Source organism: Melampsora larici-populina (genome assembly GCF_000204055.1).
Source record: "Melampsora larici-populina 98AG31 unplaced genomic scaffold MELLAscaffold_3, whole genome shotgun sequence".
Taxonomy (NCBI): domain Eukaryota; kingdom Fungi; phylum Basidiomycota; class Pucciniomycetes; order Pucciniales; family Melampsoraceae; genus Melampsora; species Melampsora laricis-populina.
In genome coordinates, this window is record NW_006768767.1 from 693546 (window position 1) to 714880 (window position 21335).

Sequence of the window (21335 nt, forward strand, 5' to 3'; positions counted from 1 at the left end):
TGAGGGTTGGTCCAAATTGAGAGGGGCTGGTTGATGGTGCCTGATTGGGGATAGTATAATCCTGGCAGAGGATGAAGTGGCCCACATGGTGATCCCAACACCTGAGATGTCTAGGAATCCTTCCTCAAGCCGGCAATTTCAGGCAGAGTCCAGAGGCTGTTCCTGTGGCTGTCTCAGGTCTTTAAAAACTGAGCACTGCACTTCTTCAGCTATACAAGGAGATATTCCTTGTGTATAACCATATCCATGCACTGATGTATTGGGGTGAAACCAGGAATTCTGTGCCAGGTTCTGTGATATGTGATCCAACTATGGGTGGGTGTATCAGGAGAATCAGAGGTCCTGTGATGAGTCTGATTAAACCAAAACCTGCAGATTCTTTGAATGTCAATCTAGCACATCAGAGTGTGTAGACCAAGTCTGTGGATAGCTTTCACACTGAAATGGAAATCATAGCACAAAGACTGATGTTGCAACAGCTCTAGTGCAGTGATCAAACTGTTTTCAAGATGAACCCCTGCCTTGGTCAAGAGGGAATTCCCAAATTCATATGAATGGATCATGATTGTCAGGCTCAAAGCTAAGGGCCCGTTCGGTTCGGTTGGTCACATATTATGTGACCGACTTTTACACCAAAACTGTTACATACAGTCAGATATTATATGGACCATATTGGACCCATATAGTTGCATTTACATAGCCGTTCGGTACGAATATGTGACGTCGATATGTCATCGCATGTCTTCACATATTCGTCCAAATAGAGATACAGCCTTTGGGCTGTATCTACCCCCTCTATCTCTATCTGCCCCTGCCCCAATCCATCTCCTTCTTCCACCCCTTTCTCCTAATCTCAATACCCGCACACCCCCTTTCCAACGTTTCTTTTTTTCCTCACTGCCTCACTCAGCTATCCACACGATTCTCTTCCTCAGCTAGTACATTAACTCGCTATTGAACCTCACAATTAGTCCTTTATTTAATCAACTTGTTTATTCACTCTCAACTTGCTTTAGTTTCTTATTCGATTAAATCTTTTATTCAAAAACCTTTTTATTGTTCCCAACTCGCTATTAAATCAAACCGGCTATTACCTTATCATTCAATAGAACTCGCTATTAGTTTCTTAGTTGATCAAATCTTTTTATCCAATCAAACTTGTTATTACTTTCTTTCACTCGACTTCTCAATTGGACTCAAAGTCCCCCGGTCGAGGACATCGCAGGTCGATTGCGATGAAACTAGTTGTAGGTGAACGAAGAAGATGAGAATGGTCTTTAATGACTGTTTTGGTTTTTTTATGAAGCTCGTTGTAGGTGAACAAGAGCAATGATGAAGGTCTTTGATGACCATTTTGATTTTTTGGGGGGGAACAGTCGATTAGATTGTATGTTGTTATATGATTACCGAACAGCGATATGATCAACAGAGGTCAACAAACGTCTGTTGACCTCTTTTGGATATCTGTTCGGTAATCTCAATTACCGATCTACCAATATCTCTATCTGCCCCTTCATATAGGGGCAAAACAAAATTTTGTTTTCAGGGCATATAATATGCAAAAACGAACCGAACGGGCCCTAAGTTCTTGACATGTAGGGTATAGTTTTCAGGGATATGAAAAATATCCAAAATTTCATGGAGTGTTCTCTCAAGAGTGAAGAATACCATTGATTGGTGAGAAAATTCTTAAGAAATCTCTCCAATTTATAAGAGCCAAAAGCCTCTATAAGTTGCAAAATCAAAAAAACTGAAATGATAAGTCAACTGTTGATCCAACAGTGACAAGGCCTGCAATTTGTTAACCTTCTCATGTACAGTAAGGTGATTCTGGCTTTCTTCATGTTTTCAAGCTGAACTGGTCCAGTAGTTCTTTGTTGTAGCTCTCTTCTCTGGAGGGATTGATCTCTCTTGATGAATTGAAGTTTTGTTTTGTGTGTTCATATATTATTGAAAGTTGATGCAATGAATTTGAATCATCTCCTTCAACCACTTCTTCAATGAGAGTTTCTGATGGAGTCAACACACAATGCTGAATGCAAATCATATGCAGCACTACCACAATAAAGACATATTTTTACTCTGATTTTCTAAGCCACAAATAACCAAGCACTGTCAAGATTATACATTATCCCCAAGTGGCAATGGTAAAATGATTAACAGTATAGTTTGTCATAAAAGGATATACCACTGACCTGAGCCATAACACCCACACTACATATGTGCAGCAGGCTGAGTAAATAGGTGGCTATAGTGTACATACAAGTTTGCTCACTTGTCTGCTCATCTAAATAAGTAAATCACATGTGATACATCATGTAACTTTTTTCACTTTGACAAAATGGTGCCAAAAATTGATTACATATACTTCAAGCTCCATGGATACTCAGACAATGCTCTTGAAGCCATTTGCCAGTAACAGAAAGGGTGTTATATGAAGTTTAGTTGATGAAATTACATCAAAACTTTGAGACAGTGTACACCCACTTCGGTAACCGTTGTGTGACGTGTGCGACCGACTGCGCACCACCAAAAAGTCGCACTGATTTTCGGTCGCATATGTGACCGAAAAAACCAATTCGGTAAACCAAAATGCGACGGAAGACGCACACGCATCTTTGCACATATGTGCAAAAATCGTGCGCATTCTTGAAAACGACTCAAAGCCGTATATTTTCAAATTAATGCAACTGCAACTTTCCATCGCTCTCTCTTTCAACCCATCACTCTCCCTCTTTTTCTTACTTCACCAAATTTCATCCTTCATTACCACCAAAAAAATCAACTTCTTAATCCCTGAACTCCATTCACTTCAAATAATGGATCCTCTAAACAACCTCGATCTTGACATCACCTTTTCAATCTTGATATGGCCATTATTTTGTCTATCGGAACAATCAATATTCTCATTCAAACTTACCATCAACCTTCTTTTATTGATCCCAAGTTCCTTGTTTTCCTTCAAATCACAAATCATTTCTTTTATCTCAACTCCTCGAGTGGTATCCAATCATTTGAGTGTTGGATTGTATTTGTCTCTGGCTTATTACATATTATCAATCTGATTTGAAATGGTCACTTTTAAAGATGTTTTGTTTCTGATGCAATAGATGATAAATGATACAAAAAAGCTTTAAATCTCCTGGAAAATGAATTAAATTGAAAAATTGCATGAGTCTCTTGGGTTTGAATGATTCAAGTCAAAAAGCAATGATGTTGTGGCGTTGAAGGGCGAGAAATAGGGTGATGTCAAGACCATTCGACTGCTTTGGCCATCATCAAAGTCGATGACCTCGTTTACCAGTCAGTGAAAGGCGTTATCGATCTCAATAATGCTGAATTCTGATCACATATCACGTTGTATCTGTTTACCGAACGTTTCCGAAAAGTGGAGTGTTGTGTGTTTTTATACATACACACACGATGAGAAAATTTCTCACCGTGATGCAAAAGTCGCATTAAATTATTAATGCGACTTTTTTTGCCGAAGTGGGTGGTATGTAATCAATTCTTGGAATGCTTTTGTCAAGCTGAAATAAGTTACACTATGTATTACAGCCGTTTCAAGAAAGGTTGACAACTTTTTTTGGAGAAAGTTGTCTCCGCGGCGGGTAAAACTAGAGACAAAACTTGATTTACAGGTTTATTCTTTTCTGTATTCTTCCAATTAGCAGAGAGAAAAAATCGGGTGAGGGACATAACAGGACAAAACCCGGGTTTTGCACATTGGCGAGATTTTTAGAAAAAAACAATCTTTGTTGAAACAGCTGTACATATAATTCAATGATCCAGATGAGCAGATAAATTAGTGAATCTGTATGTAAACGATAGCCCCTCATTCACTCATTCTGATAAACATATGTAGTGTGTGCTTTATGGCTTGGGTGTGCAGTGATAGATCCTTTTATGAACCACTGAAACACTATACTCTTAATCATTTTCCCATTCCCACTTGGGGAAAATGTATGATGTTTACAGTTAAGTCTATTTAACCAAAGATCAGAAGAGCGATAAAAAGGGATCAGTAAGGTGATCAGCAAGGTGATAAGGAACTCAAGTTGTTTTCAAGGCTCCCCTCTGAAAAGGTTTGAAGAGTATTTCAAAACCCTGACCAAAGAACCCAAGACTGGAGTTGTTAAAGCATTGAACTATACTTTGTGATCATCATATTATGTTTTACATAGGCATCTGCTAACTGTTGGTGCTGAATATCATCATAGAACCACTCCAGCAGTTCTCCATACCACAATTACAAGATCACAAGGAGCTTTTTCATCAAACTGCAAACCCTGCTTCTCCTCTCCTTATCAAGAGGCAAGGTAGATTGATTGTGACATCTTAGGCTGACATGCTGACACACATTGTGAATTACTCATAGAATCACAGTATATGTTCAATGTTTCAATGAACTTGCTCTACTTTGAATGCAACACATGATGATATGCTACTTGTTGATAAGATGATTTGCTAGTCTGTTGGGATGCTGGTGTTGGTTATGTTACAAGAGACCCTTAGGGTTAGGGGCCAGAGATGAATGATACCCAAAGGGAGCAAAAGCAGGGAGAGTAAAAAGGATAAACTATCCTTTGCTGGTATGAAAATACAATTGAGAAACATATGAGTGAACATAACATAGCCAGGGTATCTTGGCATCTTTATGAAAATGCTGAGTTGTCTGGGTGGAATTCTCCAGGCACCTGGCTCTCAAAAGATTAAGTATGTCCTTGTTTCACCGTGTCTTGGATCAGGCAATTACATAAATCTCAAAGGTTTATCCTCACACCAGAAGAATATTGGGAGCCCTTGACATATCCCAGATGTGGTTTTACATGGGTCCCCAACTAGGACACCACCACATCCACCAAAGGATACAGTCAAGATATTCAACCCTTTGGCCATCCAGCTGGCACCATGAGCTAGGATACATCCTAGCCAAATGTCCCAATGTGGTATAGCCCTGATATTCTTATGTTCAAAGATTACTGAGTTGAAGAATAAGACACTAAATCATTTAACACAGGCTGCTACATACCTGCCACTGGTCTGATCATACACATTGACTTTTCAAGACAAGATGATGAAGAGTGGTTGAGAGGAGTTTGGGTCATATTAAGCTACTCATTCTCATTCTGTCCATCCAGTTCTCTCTTTGAGATTGGAGATGAGACACCTCATATTGAGCTCGGAAAGAAAGTTTTCCTCACTAAGGGGAAAGGTTGTATAAAGCAGCCTTCACATCTGAGAGGTAAATGTTGAGAAATTGTCCAAAGACAACAACCCCCGGGCCCTACAATTAGCATTACATAATGTAGGGTATGTGGATATATGAACAGGCTTTTCTTTTTGCCAAGAATTCATTTTCAAAATTCAAAGCAAAGATATCGATGTATATCCATGGGCTTGGTGAATGAAATCGGTAGCAGGTTCTTTTTCCATCAGATTGCATAATTATTTGGCTCATCATGAGATGATCTTGAAGGCAAAAGCAAGGAAAGATTGTACGGAATCTAAAGATTTGATTGCAAACTTGAGTAAGATGATGATTGAGGATTGAGACAGAAACATTCTTTCACGCCGAGTCATCATCCTTTGCCCGATTCCTACGAGGATGAGGAATGATAGATGAATTGAGTTATATTTTGAGATAAGGTGATTCTCGATTTGTAAGCAAGCACACCTTGATTTTTTTTACATGGTCATTCACAATCCTTGTGTGGTGGTGATTTAATTTGGTACGTAAATGGTGATAGGACGTGAGAAGAATGAATAGAAAAGTTGAGATTCACTTGAAGAGTACATAGTGGTAAAACGCCATCCGAAAGATGTAGTTCAAGTTGAAATTCAAGTGAAAATTCAGCCCGATAAGCCATCCTCCAACAAGTTGAACGTTTTAAATAAGTAAACCAACTTCAGGGTTTTTGGTAAAAGACTCAAGAACAAATTAAAAAACACCAAAATAGTACAACATAATTAAAATTTTAATCTTGAGTTGAGTTGAAGTTGAGTTGAGTTAAGTTGAGTTGAGCGATAGAAAATTAATTCAAAAATAAAATCAAATCAAATCAAATCAAATTGAAATCGAATCAAAACCAACCATCCACTCTTTGTTGTAAAACTTGATTTTGAATTTCCATCGATCTAAAACTTGAAATTGTTGGTGTTGGTTTTGTTCTTAGCTGAAGAAGATCTCCAATCTGACTCACTCAACTTTCTGTCTTTGGTTCTTTGGTTCTTTCTTTCTTTCCTTTCTTTCTATATACGACTTTCAATCTTACAGCATCGAAATTGGACTCAAAAGTGATATTAAAGACCAATCGGACATCAAACTTAAATTTGAACTTAAATTTAATCCAAGTTGGAAGAAAAAAAAAAAGTCAGCCATCAATCCGATCAAAACAGACCAAAAGACTCAGTCTAAATTACTAAATTATCATTTCTCTCCATCCATCTACTCCAACTTCTTCTTCTTCTTTTATCACTTTGACTTTTAATCCAACTGATGAATCCATCACTTCCTTAAACATCACACCTTAAACTTAATCAACCAGTTTCTTTTTCTTTCATATTGATTTCAAAGAAACTTTCAATCAAATCACTTCAAGAAATCAAATTCAATCAATTCAAGACTTTAGCGAGTTTTAATCGATTGACTCTAACCAAACCCAATCCATCAATCAATCCATCAATCAAACAGTCAGTCAATCAAATCACCCACACACAAACACAGAATCAAGACAGACTAAGTCTTATTTACTTTTAAGATTAACACTCAAAGATGCAATCTATCAAATGTGTGGTTGTAGGTGATGGTGCGGTCGGAAAGGTAAGGAAGAATCTTTAACTTAAGTTTTTAGAATCAGAATAGTAGTAGAAATCTACTCTACTACTACTATCAATCTCAAATTCAAATCTAACTAACTAACTCACTTTTCGGTTCGATTTGAATTTCAATTTAGACTTGTTTACTTATCTCTTATACTACCGTCAGTCTTTCTCTCTCTCTTTACCTTCTCATCGCTTGGAATCTCTTGGTCTCAATCTCTTTTCTCTTTACCATATCAAATCAATCTTCTTTACCATCAGAATGCTTTCCCGGGTGAATACATCCCTACTGTCTTTGATAACTACTCTGCAAATGTCATGGTCGATGGTAAACCGATCAACTTAGGTTTATGGGATACCGCTGGTCAGGAGGTTGGTTTCGTTTTCCATTGATCTTGATCTTTCATTGGTCTACTTCATCTCAACTAACTCACTTCTCTTACTCTTTCCTTATCTCTTCTCATCTAGGATTACGATCGTCTTCGACCTCTTTCTTATCCACAAACCGATGTCTTTTTGATCTGTTTCAGTTTGACTAGTCCACCTTCATTTGAGAACGTTCGAACCAAAGTCAGTCATATACCTCTTTTCTATATTTCTGTATTACAAATTGCTGATCTCTTCTGACCCCGGATTTCAGTGGTATCCCGAGATTTGTCATCACGCGCCCAATATCCCTTTGATCTTGGTTGGAACTAAATTGGATCTAAGGGAAGATCCACAAACGATTGAGAAATTGAGAGAACGTAGAATGGCTCCAATCTCGTATCAGCAAGCTGCTGCTATGGCTCGTGACATCGCTGCTGTTCGGTAAGCCATTCTTTGGATACTTTTGTGCATTATTGATTCACGATTGCTCATCGAAAGACCTGTTTCTTACTTTGGATTGGGGTTTTGATTAGTTACCTCGAATGTTCTGCTCTAACGCAAAAGGGGTTGAAAAACGTATTTGATGAAGCTATCAGAGCTGTCTTGGCTCCTGCCACACGTGAGAAGACAACAAAGAAACAATCCAAGGGTTGTACAATTTGTTGAAAGAGATTGATAATCACGAATTCACGACTTAAGACCATCACTTTGTTTCTTTCTTTTTTTTCACTCATCAAAGAATTAAAAACTGTTGTGGTTTTCCTCTTCACCATTTTTTTTTATTTCATCTTTTTTTTTTGCTTGATCTCTCATCTATCTTCAACATCAACTCATGTTCTTTTCCCATTTTTTTTTGACGATAGCTCTGTCTCTTTTTTTCCAATCTATCTCGCTCTTACTACATCATCTCTAACGACTTTATTTTTTTTATGATGACTTTTTTGAAATTCTATTTTTTCTCCCATTTTCTAACATGTGTTTTTTTGTGCGTGTCTGTGTTTTTTTTGTCCTTACGCTTGTGTGTGTATGTGATGAGAGAGTGTGCAAACCTTTTTTTTTTGGCTTTTAAAAAAAATCATAATACAATAAAAAAAATCAATCACATTTTCTACATTCACCTGTTCTTCTTTTTTTTACTGTTTCTTCTTCTTTCTCCTCAATAAATAATAATAATTGATGCAAAAAAATATAAACCTTTACAGAAAAAAAAATCATCTACTTTTTTTTTCAACATTTTTTTCCCTTTATCAGTTTTTTTTGGGTATTTTTCTTCTGTGATTAAAAGTTCTTTGATGAAATTACCACAAGGAAAGAGAAATGGGGAATGAGAAGGTTTGGAAGAGACAATTGGTATTTTGTTTCTTGACAAGGTCTTCATGGGTTTTCTTTCATGAATCATTACTCACTTGAAAGAAAACAAATTGGATTCAAATCTGTGTTGATCAAATGATTAGTGGTTTTGAAACCTTATTGTATTGAAGAATGATTTACTTGATTGAGATGGTTGTATTTATTTGTAATGATATGTAGTAATTACCATTGAATGATTTTAAACCAAGAAAAGTTGTGTTTGAATTAGGGTGTTCAAACCTGTGCAAGATCAATGAGCAAGATCTGTGCAAGTTTTTTTTTGCACTAATTTTGCACATTAATTTCTTTGACAACCCAAGTTATTGTGTTCCAAACCGTGTAAAAACCGTGTGAGACCAACTTGCAAGTTTTGAGGTTTGGTTTGAACACCATAAATAGATGAAAATTACTTGAGATAAAGGAAAGATTGATTTGAATGTACAGTCCCCTCCAAGTGATTTACGTAATCATTGGACATCATAATCAGGTTCTAATCAGTTATTGATCACAATAGCTCCAGTTGAGTTTCTTCCTAAAACTTTCTCTGACTCTTGTTCTCCACCAATCTCTCTCAAAGCCAATTTGACCCCCACTGCCAGTCAGCAGTTGGTGCTCCAGCCAGCATTCACACAAAACCAGTACCTTGTAAGTTGTAACAATACCAGTCTCAATGTCAGAATGTTTTGTTGACTTCTTCAATTGACTACCAATCAAAATTGATTGGCTTGTTTCTTATTCTTCTCCTACCACACAAGGTTTTCATACAATGAGAAATGAATCAGAAAAAATTGACCTCATAACAGTTCATCATCATCACCATCATCACAAATTGAACTGGAAGTCCAGCTAACAGATCTCAATCTCAGTTGATTTAATCATTTCTTGAACCTGATTTCTTTCAACTTCTTTTGACCTTTGAATGAGTATCAAGATCCTTTTAGGGTTGCATGATCTTGAAACCATTGATTCCATCCAACCAAATCCACTCATCTCACACTCCAGACTGTCACAATGTCAAAATCAAAGATTTCTCTTGGCTTTTTCCAAATCAAAATCGATTCATCAAGTTTGCTTGCTAACCAGGAATATCATTGCATTACAAGATAACTGCTATCACCTCAGAAACAAATTCACAATTCAACCATCAATTCTTTCAAGCCTGTATTGTGATGGCTAGACCAGTTGTTAAAGCTAAGTCAGCCTTTTGTCTCAGTTTCCGGTTCAACACTTGTCAATCACAGATATACATTGCTTCCAAATTCTTGACTCCTCACAAAACCCTTACTTACTAGTCTAGTCAGTTTATTTCAGTTTCTCCCCTTTCTACCAATCTAAGTCCAAGTCTCACAGCTGATTTCTCCTAATATTTTTTTTGCTTGTATGATTCTAAAACATGATTCTAGGATGGCACTGGACCAGAAAAACCAGGTAACTCTTGTGGTGGTGTTCAAACTTCATGCTGACAATGCAATGGTATTTGTGGACACAATTCCACCCAAGGCTTAGGTGCCTCTTGTTGACTCCAAGACCTTCAACAATGATGAAGCAATTGATTTCAGGACTTTCCCTTTTGGTAAGTCTTTGTACAACTTGAAGATGCTCTGTGCCAAGCTGTGTGATGTGCATGCCCCCCTCATGGAGCAGCAGCTCTTAACTAGTGAGCTTTCTCTATCTTTCATTTGGAAAGGTGTAGTTGGTTGCACCAAGGTGGTTTTTGATGGCCACAGAAACTAGTATGATTTTGTTGACTTCCTTTGAAAGTCCAAAAAAGGAGGATCAACCTTCACAAGTACAAGACTTTGAAGACTCAAAAGGCAGCTCAAGCAAGTCTTTTTTTCATCTTCATACAATTTCAATCTTTATTCCAATCTGTATTTCCATCTTATTGACTGATTGATATCTATTTAGATGTCTAACAGGTGATTGCAGCCAAGAATATGATTGCTACAGCTTCTGGTTCTGCACCTGAAAGTTAAGATGTCCAGATTGGAACTGGCCAATTAGAAGTGAGTTTATATTGTATCTGATTATTTCTCATGGGAGCCAGGCCTCCAAAATCTTGGTCAAATTGCACAAATCCACTGCTGCACTTCACCATCAGCACACTGAGAAGCTCAACAGAGGCAATGGGGTATTCCTTCTAGCACCCTGAGACCTCAATTTTCAATACTGTTTCACAATCTGATGTGCCTTTGATTGGGACAAAGACATCATAAGTATACTAACACTCTCTTTCTCATTTCAACTTTCACAATGACCAATACTGATACTGAGAATGTTTATGGCATGTGGTACTTTTTAGGAGGCAAAAATGGCCACAACACATGTGGCGCCAGACACCCAGAGAATTATTGTGCTGAGATGACAAAATCTTGTGTTTTTCATTGGTTGATGTGTGTTCAAGATGGCATGCAACAGTGTCTAGCTGCTTGTAGGGTTGCCAGATTGAGTTGTTCTTTATTTAGAAAGGATCACAAGGCTCCAGCCAACATTATTCAACTTCCCCAAGAGTATAATTTATCATAAAGAGAGCTATTACTCCACACTTGAGCCATAACACCCACACTACATATGTGCAGAAGGCTAATTAAAAAGGTGGCTATCATGTACATACAGGTCTGCTCAGTTATCTGCTCATCTGGATAAATGAATGATATGTAATACATGATGTAACTTTTTTTAGCTTGACAAATGTATTCCAGATATAGACTACATACATCAACTCAAACTTTGGGTGTAATCTCATCAACTCAGCTCAATGTAACACCCTTTATGTTACTGAAAAATGGTTTCATGAACATTTCCTGAGCAGCTACCACTGTAAACATTGAACAACTTCCCTTCAATTGAGCGGGGGAAATTTTATCAGAGGTATAATTGGTCATGATGTATTGATCACTGCACACCTGAGCCATAAAACCCACATTACATATGAGCAACAAGCTGAGTAAGTTGTTACCTATCATGTACATATAGGTCTGCTCAGTTCCCTGCTCATCTGAATAAATAAATCACATGTAAGACATCATGTAACTTTTTTCCAGTGTGACAAAATCCTTGCAAAAATTGACTACATATACCTCCATAGCTACTCAGGCAATACTCTGGACACCATTCAATAGTAACAGAAAGGGTGTTACATGTGGTTTACTTGATGAAATCACACAAAAGCTATGAGTCAGTGTATGTAGTCAATTATTGAAATGCTTTTGTCAAACTGAAAAAAATTACAGAAAGTATTACATATGATTTACTCATTCAGACAAGCCAATAGCGGAGCAGCTCTGTATGTACATGCTAGCTCCCAATTTACCCATCCTGCTGCACATATGTAGTGTGGGTACAGTAGATTTCATAAAGGTTGAAATCGACTGATTTTCAAAATCAATAGATGGTCCGTGCGCCCCGCAGCTAAGTTCTGACAGATGTCAAACTTACCTGCCTAAATCGAACAAAATACACATGATAAGATTAAAAACTTGCAATCATATACTTCAAACTCCTTTACTTTCTCATTCATCGGTGGCCTAGCGGTAGCAGGTGCGGTCCTGCTGAACAGCTGAGCTCTGCGGCTGAGCTGCGTGTTCGACTTGCTGTGTTACCTTTTGATGAATCTTTTTTGTCATGATGACTAACAACTTAATGGAAACAAAAAAAAGATGCATCAGCGAGAGTTCTATTTTCATTGTTTTGTTTCATCATGACAACAGGCAAGGAAAAACAACAAACAATTGCAAAAATGATTTCTGGCAATAGCAAAAGGGGGAGTTGAACTACGCACAGCCACGTTTTGAAACACAAGCACCAGAGCATAGTAATCACTCGCCTAACCCACCCAGCCAGATCAGCTTTCGACTTGGTACCCTTTTTGCTTAAAGGAGGGCATTTTTTTGTACGCATTTGTTGCGATCAGGCAGGTAAGTTTGACATCTGTCAGAACTCGACTGCGGGGCGCACGGACCATCTATCGATTTTGAAAATCAGTCGATTTCAACCTTTATGAAATCTACTGTACTATGACTTGAGAAATGAGTCATATGAAAAATGTGCCTGAATTTCATGTATTTCTCCATAGTGAAAAATGATTGAAACAAGGAAACAAAATGAGATGCTTGACATTGGTCCAAAAAATCTGACAAAATCAAGCTAGTCAAAGTGTGCTACTTTCTTCCTGTTGGAAGATTTTGACAGATGTCAAAAAATCCAAGCACTCAACTTCTTAAGTTACATTTTTTCCCAGAATGTTTGCATACAAATGTAGGACTTGTTAATTGCTCAATCTAGCCCTTCAAAATTGACAAGAAAAACCTGGAAAACAAAAGTAACAAGTCAAGGACATTTTCCCATTGAACATTTATTTTTGAGGGATTTTTGACTGGCCTGGCTCAGTGTTTCATTGTCTTTAAGTGCTGTATGTAAGTCATCACATGTGAGTTTTTACAACCATACACAAGCTTCTGACATATGTACAAAGCTCCAATACCACCCAAAAAACATTTTGCAGCACAACAAAGGATGTAAGATTATCTTGACATGTTTTAAAGAATGAAAATTTGATAAATTTTGCAATTGATGGAACTAATAGGGAACAACTTTTGATGTTATACTTTGCATCTATCAAACACAAAGGCACCAGAAAAATGAAAAAATCACCACATATCACCAAAGGGTATTCCTGATCTGTCATCTTGTGGATCTTCCTATGAGCTTTCCAAAACCAGAAAAAGCATTCAGAAATTACTTGTTGAGTTGATACTGACTAAAACACTTCAAGTAAATCCCAAAAATCATTCCATCACAAAAAGTATTATATTTCTCCCCAGATTTTTTTTTCAAGAATTTTAGGGCCAAAACTGAGCCCCTCAATTTCAGAAGGAATTTTTTGTTGATCATTTTTCACACGTGGAGGGATACATCATCCTGGCAGTTTTAGCACATACCACTATGAACATCATTCAACTTCCCCACATTGGAAGAGGAAAATGATTAATAGTACAGTTTGTCATAAAAAGATTCAATACCGCTCACCTGAGCCTCAACACCCACACTACATATGTGCAGTACACTAAGTAAATAGTTTTCTATCATGTACATACAGGTCTGCTCAGTTTTTTGCCCATCAGAATATATAAATCACATGTTATACCACATGTAAATTTTTTGACTTGGAAAAAATTGTCCCAAGAATTCACTACATATAATTCTGTAGCTGCTCAGGCAATAATTTTGAAGCTATTTCTTAGTAACAGAAAGGGTATCACATGCAGTTGAGTTGATGAGATTACACCAAAATGTTGAGTAAGTGTATGTAGTCTATCTTTTGAATGCTTTTGTCAATCTGAAAAAAGTTACAGCATGTATTACATATGAATAACTCATCCTGCTGAGCAGATAACTGAGCAGAACTGTATGTACATGATAACCACCAATTCACTGAGCCTGCTACACATATGTAGTGTGGGTGATATGGATCAGGTGTGGAGTGATAGATCATTTCGTGACAAATGATACTCCCAATCATTTCTTCCTGCCCACTTGGGGAAGTTGATTAATGTTTGCAGTGTACCTGTTCCTGTGGTTATTTATGTAGATCAGGAGAACAATGAAGCTTAACCAAAGACTTCAACTCAATTGAAGGGAGTACACCCCAAATATCAGGAGGACACTGACAGTGTTGCCAAGTACTTGATCAAGGAACCAGAGTTCACCAGAGGCAAGGCAAGTAAACTCCCAACCTTACAAACCCTTTTCTTGATTTGAATTAATAATTATGCATTTACTCTCTGTCTCACCAAGAAATGATGGGGATCAAGAGGAGTTGGTTATCCATATGGTGTCCTGGAGTCTGCACAAAGGACCTGCTGGATGGTCTAATCTCAAAGGTCATAGGGACAAGACCAAATCAAGTCCAGTTGGTCCGGGTCATCAACTAGCTTCAATGACCATACTTGATCTACCACAGAAGTTGAACACATGGCTGCTGCTGCTGCTGCTAAAGGTGTAAAGCAGAATGCAATACTTGACACCTTTGTTTTGAAAAAGAAATTACAACTTTAATTTTTTTGGGGGTGCTCATAATTTTTTTTTGGTCTTAGAGCATCCACAACGGTCCACCTACTTTGCGAGCCCTGGAACAGACCCCCGATCCTGATTTTGTGGATGTAGGGGGTCAAAAAAACAGGTGTCCACAGCGGTGCACTTGAAGTCAGGGGCCAGAACTCGATTGAGTGATATGGTATGCTTGTACCATATCATCTTGTTTCGAGTGCGGTTTGAGACGTGACTATATCGGTCACGTGGAAGCAGTGGCACGTGATATTGGGAGCCCCTATAGACCTCGCAGATGTGGGGGGTCCGGATGGAAATCTGGAGGCCCCCGACGTCTCACCTCCGATTGTGCGAGCTCCGTTGGAGCGTTTTTTTGCGTTTTGACCCCCTACATCGCTGGGGGCCCGCAAAGTAGGTGGACCGTTGTGGATGCTCTTATCTCATACATGATCAAATTCTTCAAAAAAATCATCTAATTTATATAAAACCTAAATCAATAAATAACTTTTTCAATTCGAAGCCAAACCCACCAAAAAATCCCAAGAAGGTTTTTCTAACACCAAGAATCCAATTTATCTATATCTACAAATTACATCATTCAACTACAATCCTCTCATTTCTCTCTCTCTTATCATACTACTTCATCATCATGAATTCTTATGGAAGATTTTCATTTAATAATTTATTTAAACAGTTTACCCATACTAACTTTAGCAAGACTTGAAACCAAACCACCACCAAAGTTATTTAAAAGATTACTAGCACTCGAACCTAATTTCCTTTTCGAATCTCGATCCTAAAAATTCAAAAACCCCAAACCCAAAACCCATCAGTTTAAAACTTCCAAAATAAAAAAAACGAAACAGTAAAAGAGGGAAATTGAGAGAGAGAGAAAACTAAACTGCATAAGTAAATCCAATGGTATTAGTAAAATTAAATACTAATGCCAATAAAACGATCGGTAAGAAAGATAAATTAAATTTCAATAAACCAATAAAAAACAAAACCACCCAAGCCGTTGGAAAAGCATAAAGTGCTGTCCAAAACATCCTATAAAACATCAAAGACCCCCCGAGAAACCATCAGTTCAGAAGGTGAGAATTCTTAACGTGATTTGGGGGTTTTTGAAAAAGATGGTCATTGAATTACTTTAAGTCTACTGCATTAGAAGGTTGTGAAGGCTAAACAAACCCGCAAAAAAACCCCTTCAACTTGTGTCTTTTCATTCAAGGTGTTTAAAAAAGTCGAGAAAACTTACATCACGACTTTCAAAGACCCAATAACTACTACCATCCTCATCTACCTGATTCCAAAACCTCAATCCAACCAAAACCCTACCTGAAACATTCCTAACCGTCCAGAAATCTGCTGATAAGAGAATCACTACAATTACTGTTGAAAATACATATGAATCTGAAAAGAATCCACATAAAACCTTCAGAACACCAAAACACCAAACCCCCAAAAAAAAACAGATTAGATTCTAAAATTTGATTTGGTGTTTTTTGGATTGACTTACGTATGTAGTAATAGCTAAAGATCTAAAAAAGTAAAGAAAGAATAAAGCAACAGGATGAGAAGATTGTTTCCAAATAGAAGTTTCTGTATGATTTTGAATTGGTTGATTATTTTGAATTGAATTGTTTTGAGGAGGTATAGATGGATTGATTGGAACAGATTGGTAAGTGGGTGGATCGTTGGTGTCTGATGAAATTGTTCCTGTGCCATTGGTTTCGATCGTGTTGAGTAAGTTTAGGGATGATGGAGATGATCCTAGTCCTGGGTGAGTGGTCATTTTGTGTGTCTTTGGGATGTCTTTCTATGTTTGTTTGTTGTTTGATGGTTTGTGAATGTGAAGTGCTTTGGATTGAATGATCGATGAGAATGAAGAATGAGTTTCGAGAAGACAATGAGATGATACCACTCTTTCATCTATTAGCATATCCTGTAGCTATCACGTGCTCGATAGCCTTTTATCCAAATCATGACCTTTCCAACAAAATCTCAAATCCAACTCGACAAATTACCGAATTCTCAACTTCAAACTCAACCCAATCCAACCACTTAAAGTCATCATGGTAATCACTTTTTCATCCATCTTCAAACCCTCGCAGACCCAACTCACTAACATACTCATACCAATCCGAAACCCTCACTCATCTAGGCCCAATCATCACTTTTATTCGATGACTTATTCACCCTAACAGATCTCGACAAAGAAGGCAAAAAATTCGATCGAGTCTCTCGACTAAAAGCCATCTCATCAAATCATTCCATGAACCTAACCTTAGATTTCAATATAGAATTATATCCTTTAAAGATTGGTGATTGCTTTGCACTTGCTTTATCTTCTTCTTTAACACCTGAAGGTGAGAAAGATGGTGGAGCTGAAATCCAGTCTTGGAGATTGGAAGAAGGGAAAGGTGGATTGGCTGATGAGTATGATTATGTTATGTATGGTAAAGTTGGTGGTTTTTCCTTTCTTTCTCTCTTTGTGTTTTTTGTTCGGGTGTTGACTGTGTTTTTTTTCGATGGGATTTCATCTTGGTTTGGTTTTGGGTTTAGCTTTATAAATTCGATACTGGTGCATCTGATACGGTGACGTGTTATATTTCTTTTGGTGGTTTACTAATGGCTCTAAGTGGTGATTATCGGTATGTTTTGACAATCTCTTCTAGACTGTTGTGATATTCGAAAATGAAAGCGTGTTTGATGAGTTTTTAATGAAATCCTTTGAATATTTTTTTGGGATATATGATTTTAAAGACATCTTGATCAACTTACAGTCGGTCAAATGGTTTTTCTATTAATGAGAAGATAGGGTTCTGATCTATCATGGGGAAATTCTATTAAATGTTACATTTGTATTTGTTTTTAAAATAAAAGGAGCAGGACGAAGTGGTTTGATATGAATCGATTCATTAATGAAATTAAATGTATAGCCTGTTTTTCTATACTTTGGAATTGAATATATTATGAAAGACCAGAAAGCTAAGAGAAAGCCAGGTTTTCCTTTGTTTAAGAAATCACTGTGATTGGGTATCATAGATTGTCTATTCACAATAGCTTGAGAATTGATTGATTGAGATTGAGTGAGTGAGTGTATTTGATCAGGTGACCGGGTCATGAAGAGTCGGGACCGTGAAGATGACTCGGGGTGTGGTTAAAGGGATTGAGGGTTGAGAGTATTGAGTGGGTTGAGAGTGAACTGGAAAGATGAATGAACCAATGATCAGTAGAACTACAAGACAATCAACTATCATCAACAACAACAACAACAACACTCCAAGAAGGTCAACTGCAAGACCACCTCCAACTCTACTTCCTACCATACCAAGACCAAAATCATCAACTCCAACACCCAATCCATTCAATCAACAACAACAACAACAACAACACTTTTATCATCATCAATCTAATCAAATCAAATCAAATCAAATCCATCAATCAAACAACACTTTACCATTTCAAAAACTCAATGCTGCACTCAATGGAACACGTTAGTCACTTTTACTTTTTCTAATCATCAATCCAATAAGAAATCTTTAAAGCTGATTATCTATTATTGGATCATTAGCACATTATCTTGATCAACCAGGTCCACAAAACCGGATTCTACTTTCAATCAAATCAGGTATTCCAGAAGAGATCGATTATGGATTAGAAATCTTATTAGCTGGATCATTTTATGAACCTGAATGTATTCAATTATCAAGATTTCCAGGTTTGATCGAAAGTCTTTTATCATTAATCGATCAATATCCTTCTACATTCGATGGTTCATTTCATCATCAAGAAAAACAAGAACTTTGTCGTAGATCAATCGAAGCTAGTTTGATTTTAAGAAATTTGATTTTAATCGAACCTTTTCTTAGATTGATTTCATCTAATCCTAAATTACCTTTAGTCTTATTAAACGGATTAGAAAAATCTCATGTAGAAGTAGATCAAGAGTTTTTAAGTTTATTACTTGAGATCTTAGAAAGTGCTGCTACTCATGGGATCTCACTTGATCAACCTTTGAAAGGTTCTTCTAACACTTCAACCATTCGATTCCCACGTTCATCTTTACCTGTACGACTCTCATCATCGATTCATGAAAGTGATCCTTCAAGTTCGAATCCGACGATCAATCGACCACCTCAATGGGCTCAAGATTTGTTTGCAAGATTAGATACCCTTACGGGATGTGATGATCGGAATCTAATCTTAGGAGCCTATAGATGTTTAGCAGCTTTTGGAAGATTAGCACATAACCAAGCAACCTTGGGAATCTTAACATTAGATTATTTGTATCCAAGTCCTTGTTTGAAACCGAATTGGCCTACATCGATTTCCAAAGGGTTTCAATTCTTAGCTTTACCTGATTACGAAATTCTGATCAGTTTATTAGATTATCTTTATTCGATCACTTCTAATTCTACGATCAGTTTGACGATTTGTTCGGATTTTCATTCGATCGAATCCATCACTAAATTATTGATTTCTCACATTCAACATCAATGTAAATTCGAATTAGGTCCTACTCAATCTTTACCAATCCCTTCATCTCAATGGTATTATGAAAGACCTAAAGCTAGCATACCTAATCAATCTATCAAATCAAATCCTCAGAATCCTAATCAACTTCATGATCCTAATCAGAGAGGTCCACCACAAACTCCAACGATGACAGAAGTACACAAGATCTTATTAGAAGATTCTGAAATCGGGAACTTAGCCTTCACACCTGAACCTAAACGAGCCAGAGATTGGATGTTAAGAGTATTCGAATCCGATCCGAATGGAGAAGTTCAACAAGTCACACTTTGGTTAGCATACAAAACTCAATTTGAAGCTTATCTCAACAAACCAGCACCCAATCTAGATCCTTCAACTCAATCAAATCTTCTCAATCATCCTCCTCATTCCATGATCGCTCCGGCCGAAGCTATTAAATTGACTTCTGAAGTCTTTCGTACGGCTTGTCCTAGTGTACAAGAAGTGCCCAATGGAGAGAAACGGTTTATTATCAAAGGCATCAAAGCACGTGAACGAATTCGTAAGTGTATGTATATATTTCATCATAAGAAGAAAAACTTTCATTGAGCTTCAAAAAACTGATTGGGTTTGGTTGTTTTTTGCTTGCTTGCGCGGGAATTAGCTCCGAGTGATTTGTTGGGTTGTAAGTGGGATGGATGTAAGGAATCATCGATTTCAGGAGGACCTATAGAAGTATACAAACATGTGATTTTGACCCATTTATCAGCCCAACCTGAAGAACCAGCGCCTCAACCAGAATCAGAACCAGTGCCTCCACCCGAACCCGAACCAGCAACTAATCCATTCCAATGTAAATGGCATACATGTCAAACTCCCAAACCGAATCTAAACGAATTAAAATCCCATCTGTCAACCCATTTAATTTCGATTTCTAAACCGATGTTAGGAATCGACCCACAAATCAATCGAAATGAAAAAGTCAAATTTGAAAGTTTTCAAACTTTTAATCGATCTACTCCACATGGAGATCCAGAAGAACATGGAGCGATTGGGATTGGATATCTTTCTATTTTGGTACTGAGGAATTTAATTAAATCGGTTTCTGAACAAACTGTTTTGAAAAACCCAGAAGCAGAAGAAGTAGTAGGGAATGGGGAGGGGGAGGAAGAAGAGTTGTTGGGATTAAACGTTTTGAATGGTGGGTATGGAAAACTTGAGAATGAGATTCTGGTTTGGGCTTTAGAGGATCGATGGGTTTCGGGAGTGGCTTGTGAGGTTTTGGGTTGGTTGGATTTGGTTTATAAACGAATGGAGGTGAAACCTATTGGATTAGAACCATAGATTTATAGGTTTATTGTGCGTAGTTTATAGATTTATAGATTTTTTTTGTTTGAAAAACCAAAAGGATGAGGGGTTTTTAGATATGTAAGATGGATTGAACTTTTATGGGTTTCTGGTTTTTTGTTTTGTTTTTTTGAGGGGTATGGGTTTGGGGTTTTTAGGTATTGGATTTGTTTGATGACTTGGTTTTTGGGACTTTTTCATTTTGAATTAAAAGTTTATTGGATACATAGGAAAGTGAGTGAGTGAGTGTGAGTGAGTGTGATGATGATTTGATGGGGTTACACGGTTTATGTGGGTTGTGAGTAGGGTTTGGGTTAAAAGAAAGAAGTTTTGAAGGTACATATTCCAAAAAAAAGGAAGAAAGATTTAGAAATTGTAAAAAGATAAATGATGAGGTTTTTTAGATTGGTTTTTAGATTAGATTGGTTTCTTCACCTTTCTTACATATATATTCCAAGATCTTTCTTCTATATAGTGAGAATTCATCTTATCATCCAATCAAATCATGAGTTTTAGATTTCATGTTTTACAATTCTATACTTGATTATGAAACTTGATGGTATATCTCCTACGTTTTTGATTGCTTGAGGTGATGATCATGTCTCTTGAGTTGGATGTAGTATACAAGTCATTCAAACTTGTTGTTAAATGGTTTAGAGACATTCAAGTCATGAACATGCAGTTTATGTAAAACATCTTCTGACCTCATGATGTGGTTGGATTTGGTAATCTCTTCAGACCTTTTCTTGAGACTCGCATACTTGAGGTGTTTATCAAGAGGGCTCTGAGTCTCAAGGCAGGAGGGTTAAAGCTTGATGTCTCATCAGAAAACAATTCGTCTACTCACACTTACACGCTGGCACAACGTTCGTAGTTGATGTCTTGGATGACGTTGAGTAGTTGTACATAGGTGCTGGTTA

At 37.2% G+C, this 21335-nt stretch overlaps 5 protein-coding genes across 5 annotated transcripts; 3 read left to right on the forward strand and 2 right to left on the reverse strand.

Annotated features, from left to right (window-relative positions):
• Positions 1–4752: 4752 nt before the first annotated feature.
• Positions 4753–5108, reverse strand: MELLADRAFT_102230 (uncharacterized protein; the record flags this gene model as incomplete). The annotated part of the gene is made up of 2 exons (XM_007405334.1): positions 4753–4982; positions 5033–5108. 2 exons carry the CDS (start codon positions 5106–5108, stop codon positions 4753–4755), a joined length of 306 nt encoding a protein of 101 aa, XP_007405396.1.
• A 948-nt stretch (positions 5109–6056) lies between these two features.
• On the forward strand, positions 6057–8393 carry MELLADRAFT_70752 (uncharacterized protein; the record flags this gene model as incomplete). The annotated part of the gene is made up of 8 exons (XM_007404911.1): positions 6057–6153; positions 6278–6373; positions 6549–6823; positions 6957–6983; positions 7084–7194; positions 7291–7392; positions 7463–7632; positions 7725–8393. The coding sequence occupies 6 exons, from the start codon at positions 6776–6778 to the stop codon at positions 7855–7857; spliced, it is 591 nt and encodes a 196-aa protein (XP_007404973.1).
• A 6633-nt stretch (positions 8394–15026) lies between these two features.
• Positions 15027–16449, reverse strand: MELLADRAFT_70753 (uncharacterized protein; the record flags this gene model as incomplete). Its single annotated transcript, XM_007405333.1, has 5 exons — positions 15027–15385; positions 15492–15639; positions 15739–15770; positions 15848–16024; positions 16109–16449. The coding sequence occupies 5 exons, from the start codon at positions 16382–16384 to the stop codon at positions 15272–15274; spliced, it is 747 nt and encodes a 248-aa protein (XP_007405395.1).
• Positions 16450–16768: 319 nt separating this feature from the next.
• MELLADRAFT_33205 (uncharacterized protein) lies at positions 16769–17410 on the forward strand (the record flags this gene model as incomplete). Its single annotated transcript, XM_007404912.1, has 3 exons — positions 16769–17053; positions 17155–17243; positions 17356–17410. Coding segments are annotated over 3 exons (429 nt in total), but the record flags the coding sequence as incomplete, so codon positions are not given.
• Positions 17411–17805: 395 nt separating this feature from the next.
• Positions 17806–20412, forward strand: MELLADRAFT_102234 (uncharacterized protein; the record flags this gene model as incomplete). The annotated part of the gene is made up of 3 exons (XM_007404913.1): positions 17806–18088; positions 18167–19630; positions 19733–20412. The coding sequence occupies 3 exons, from the start codon at positions 17806–17808 to the stop codon at positions 20410–20412; spliced, it is 2427 nt and encodes an 808-aa protein (XP_007404975.1).
• Positions 20413–21335: the final 923 nt, after the last annotated feature.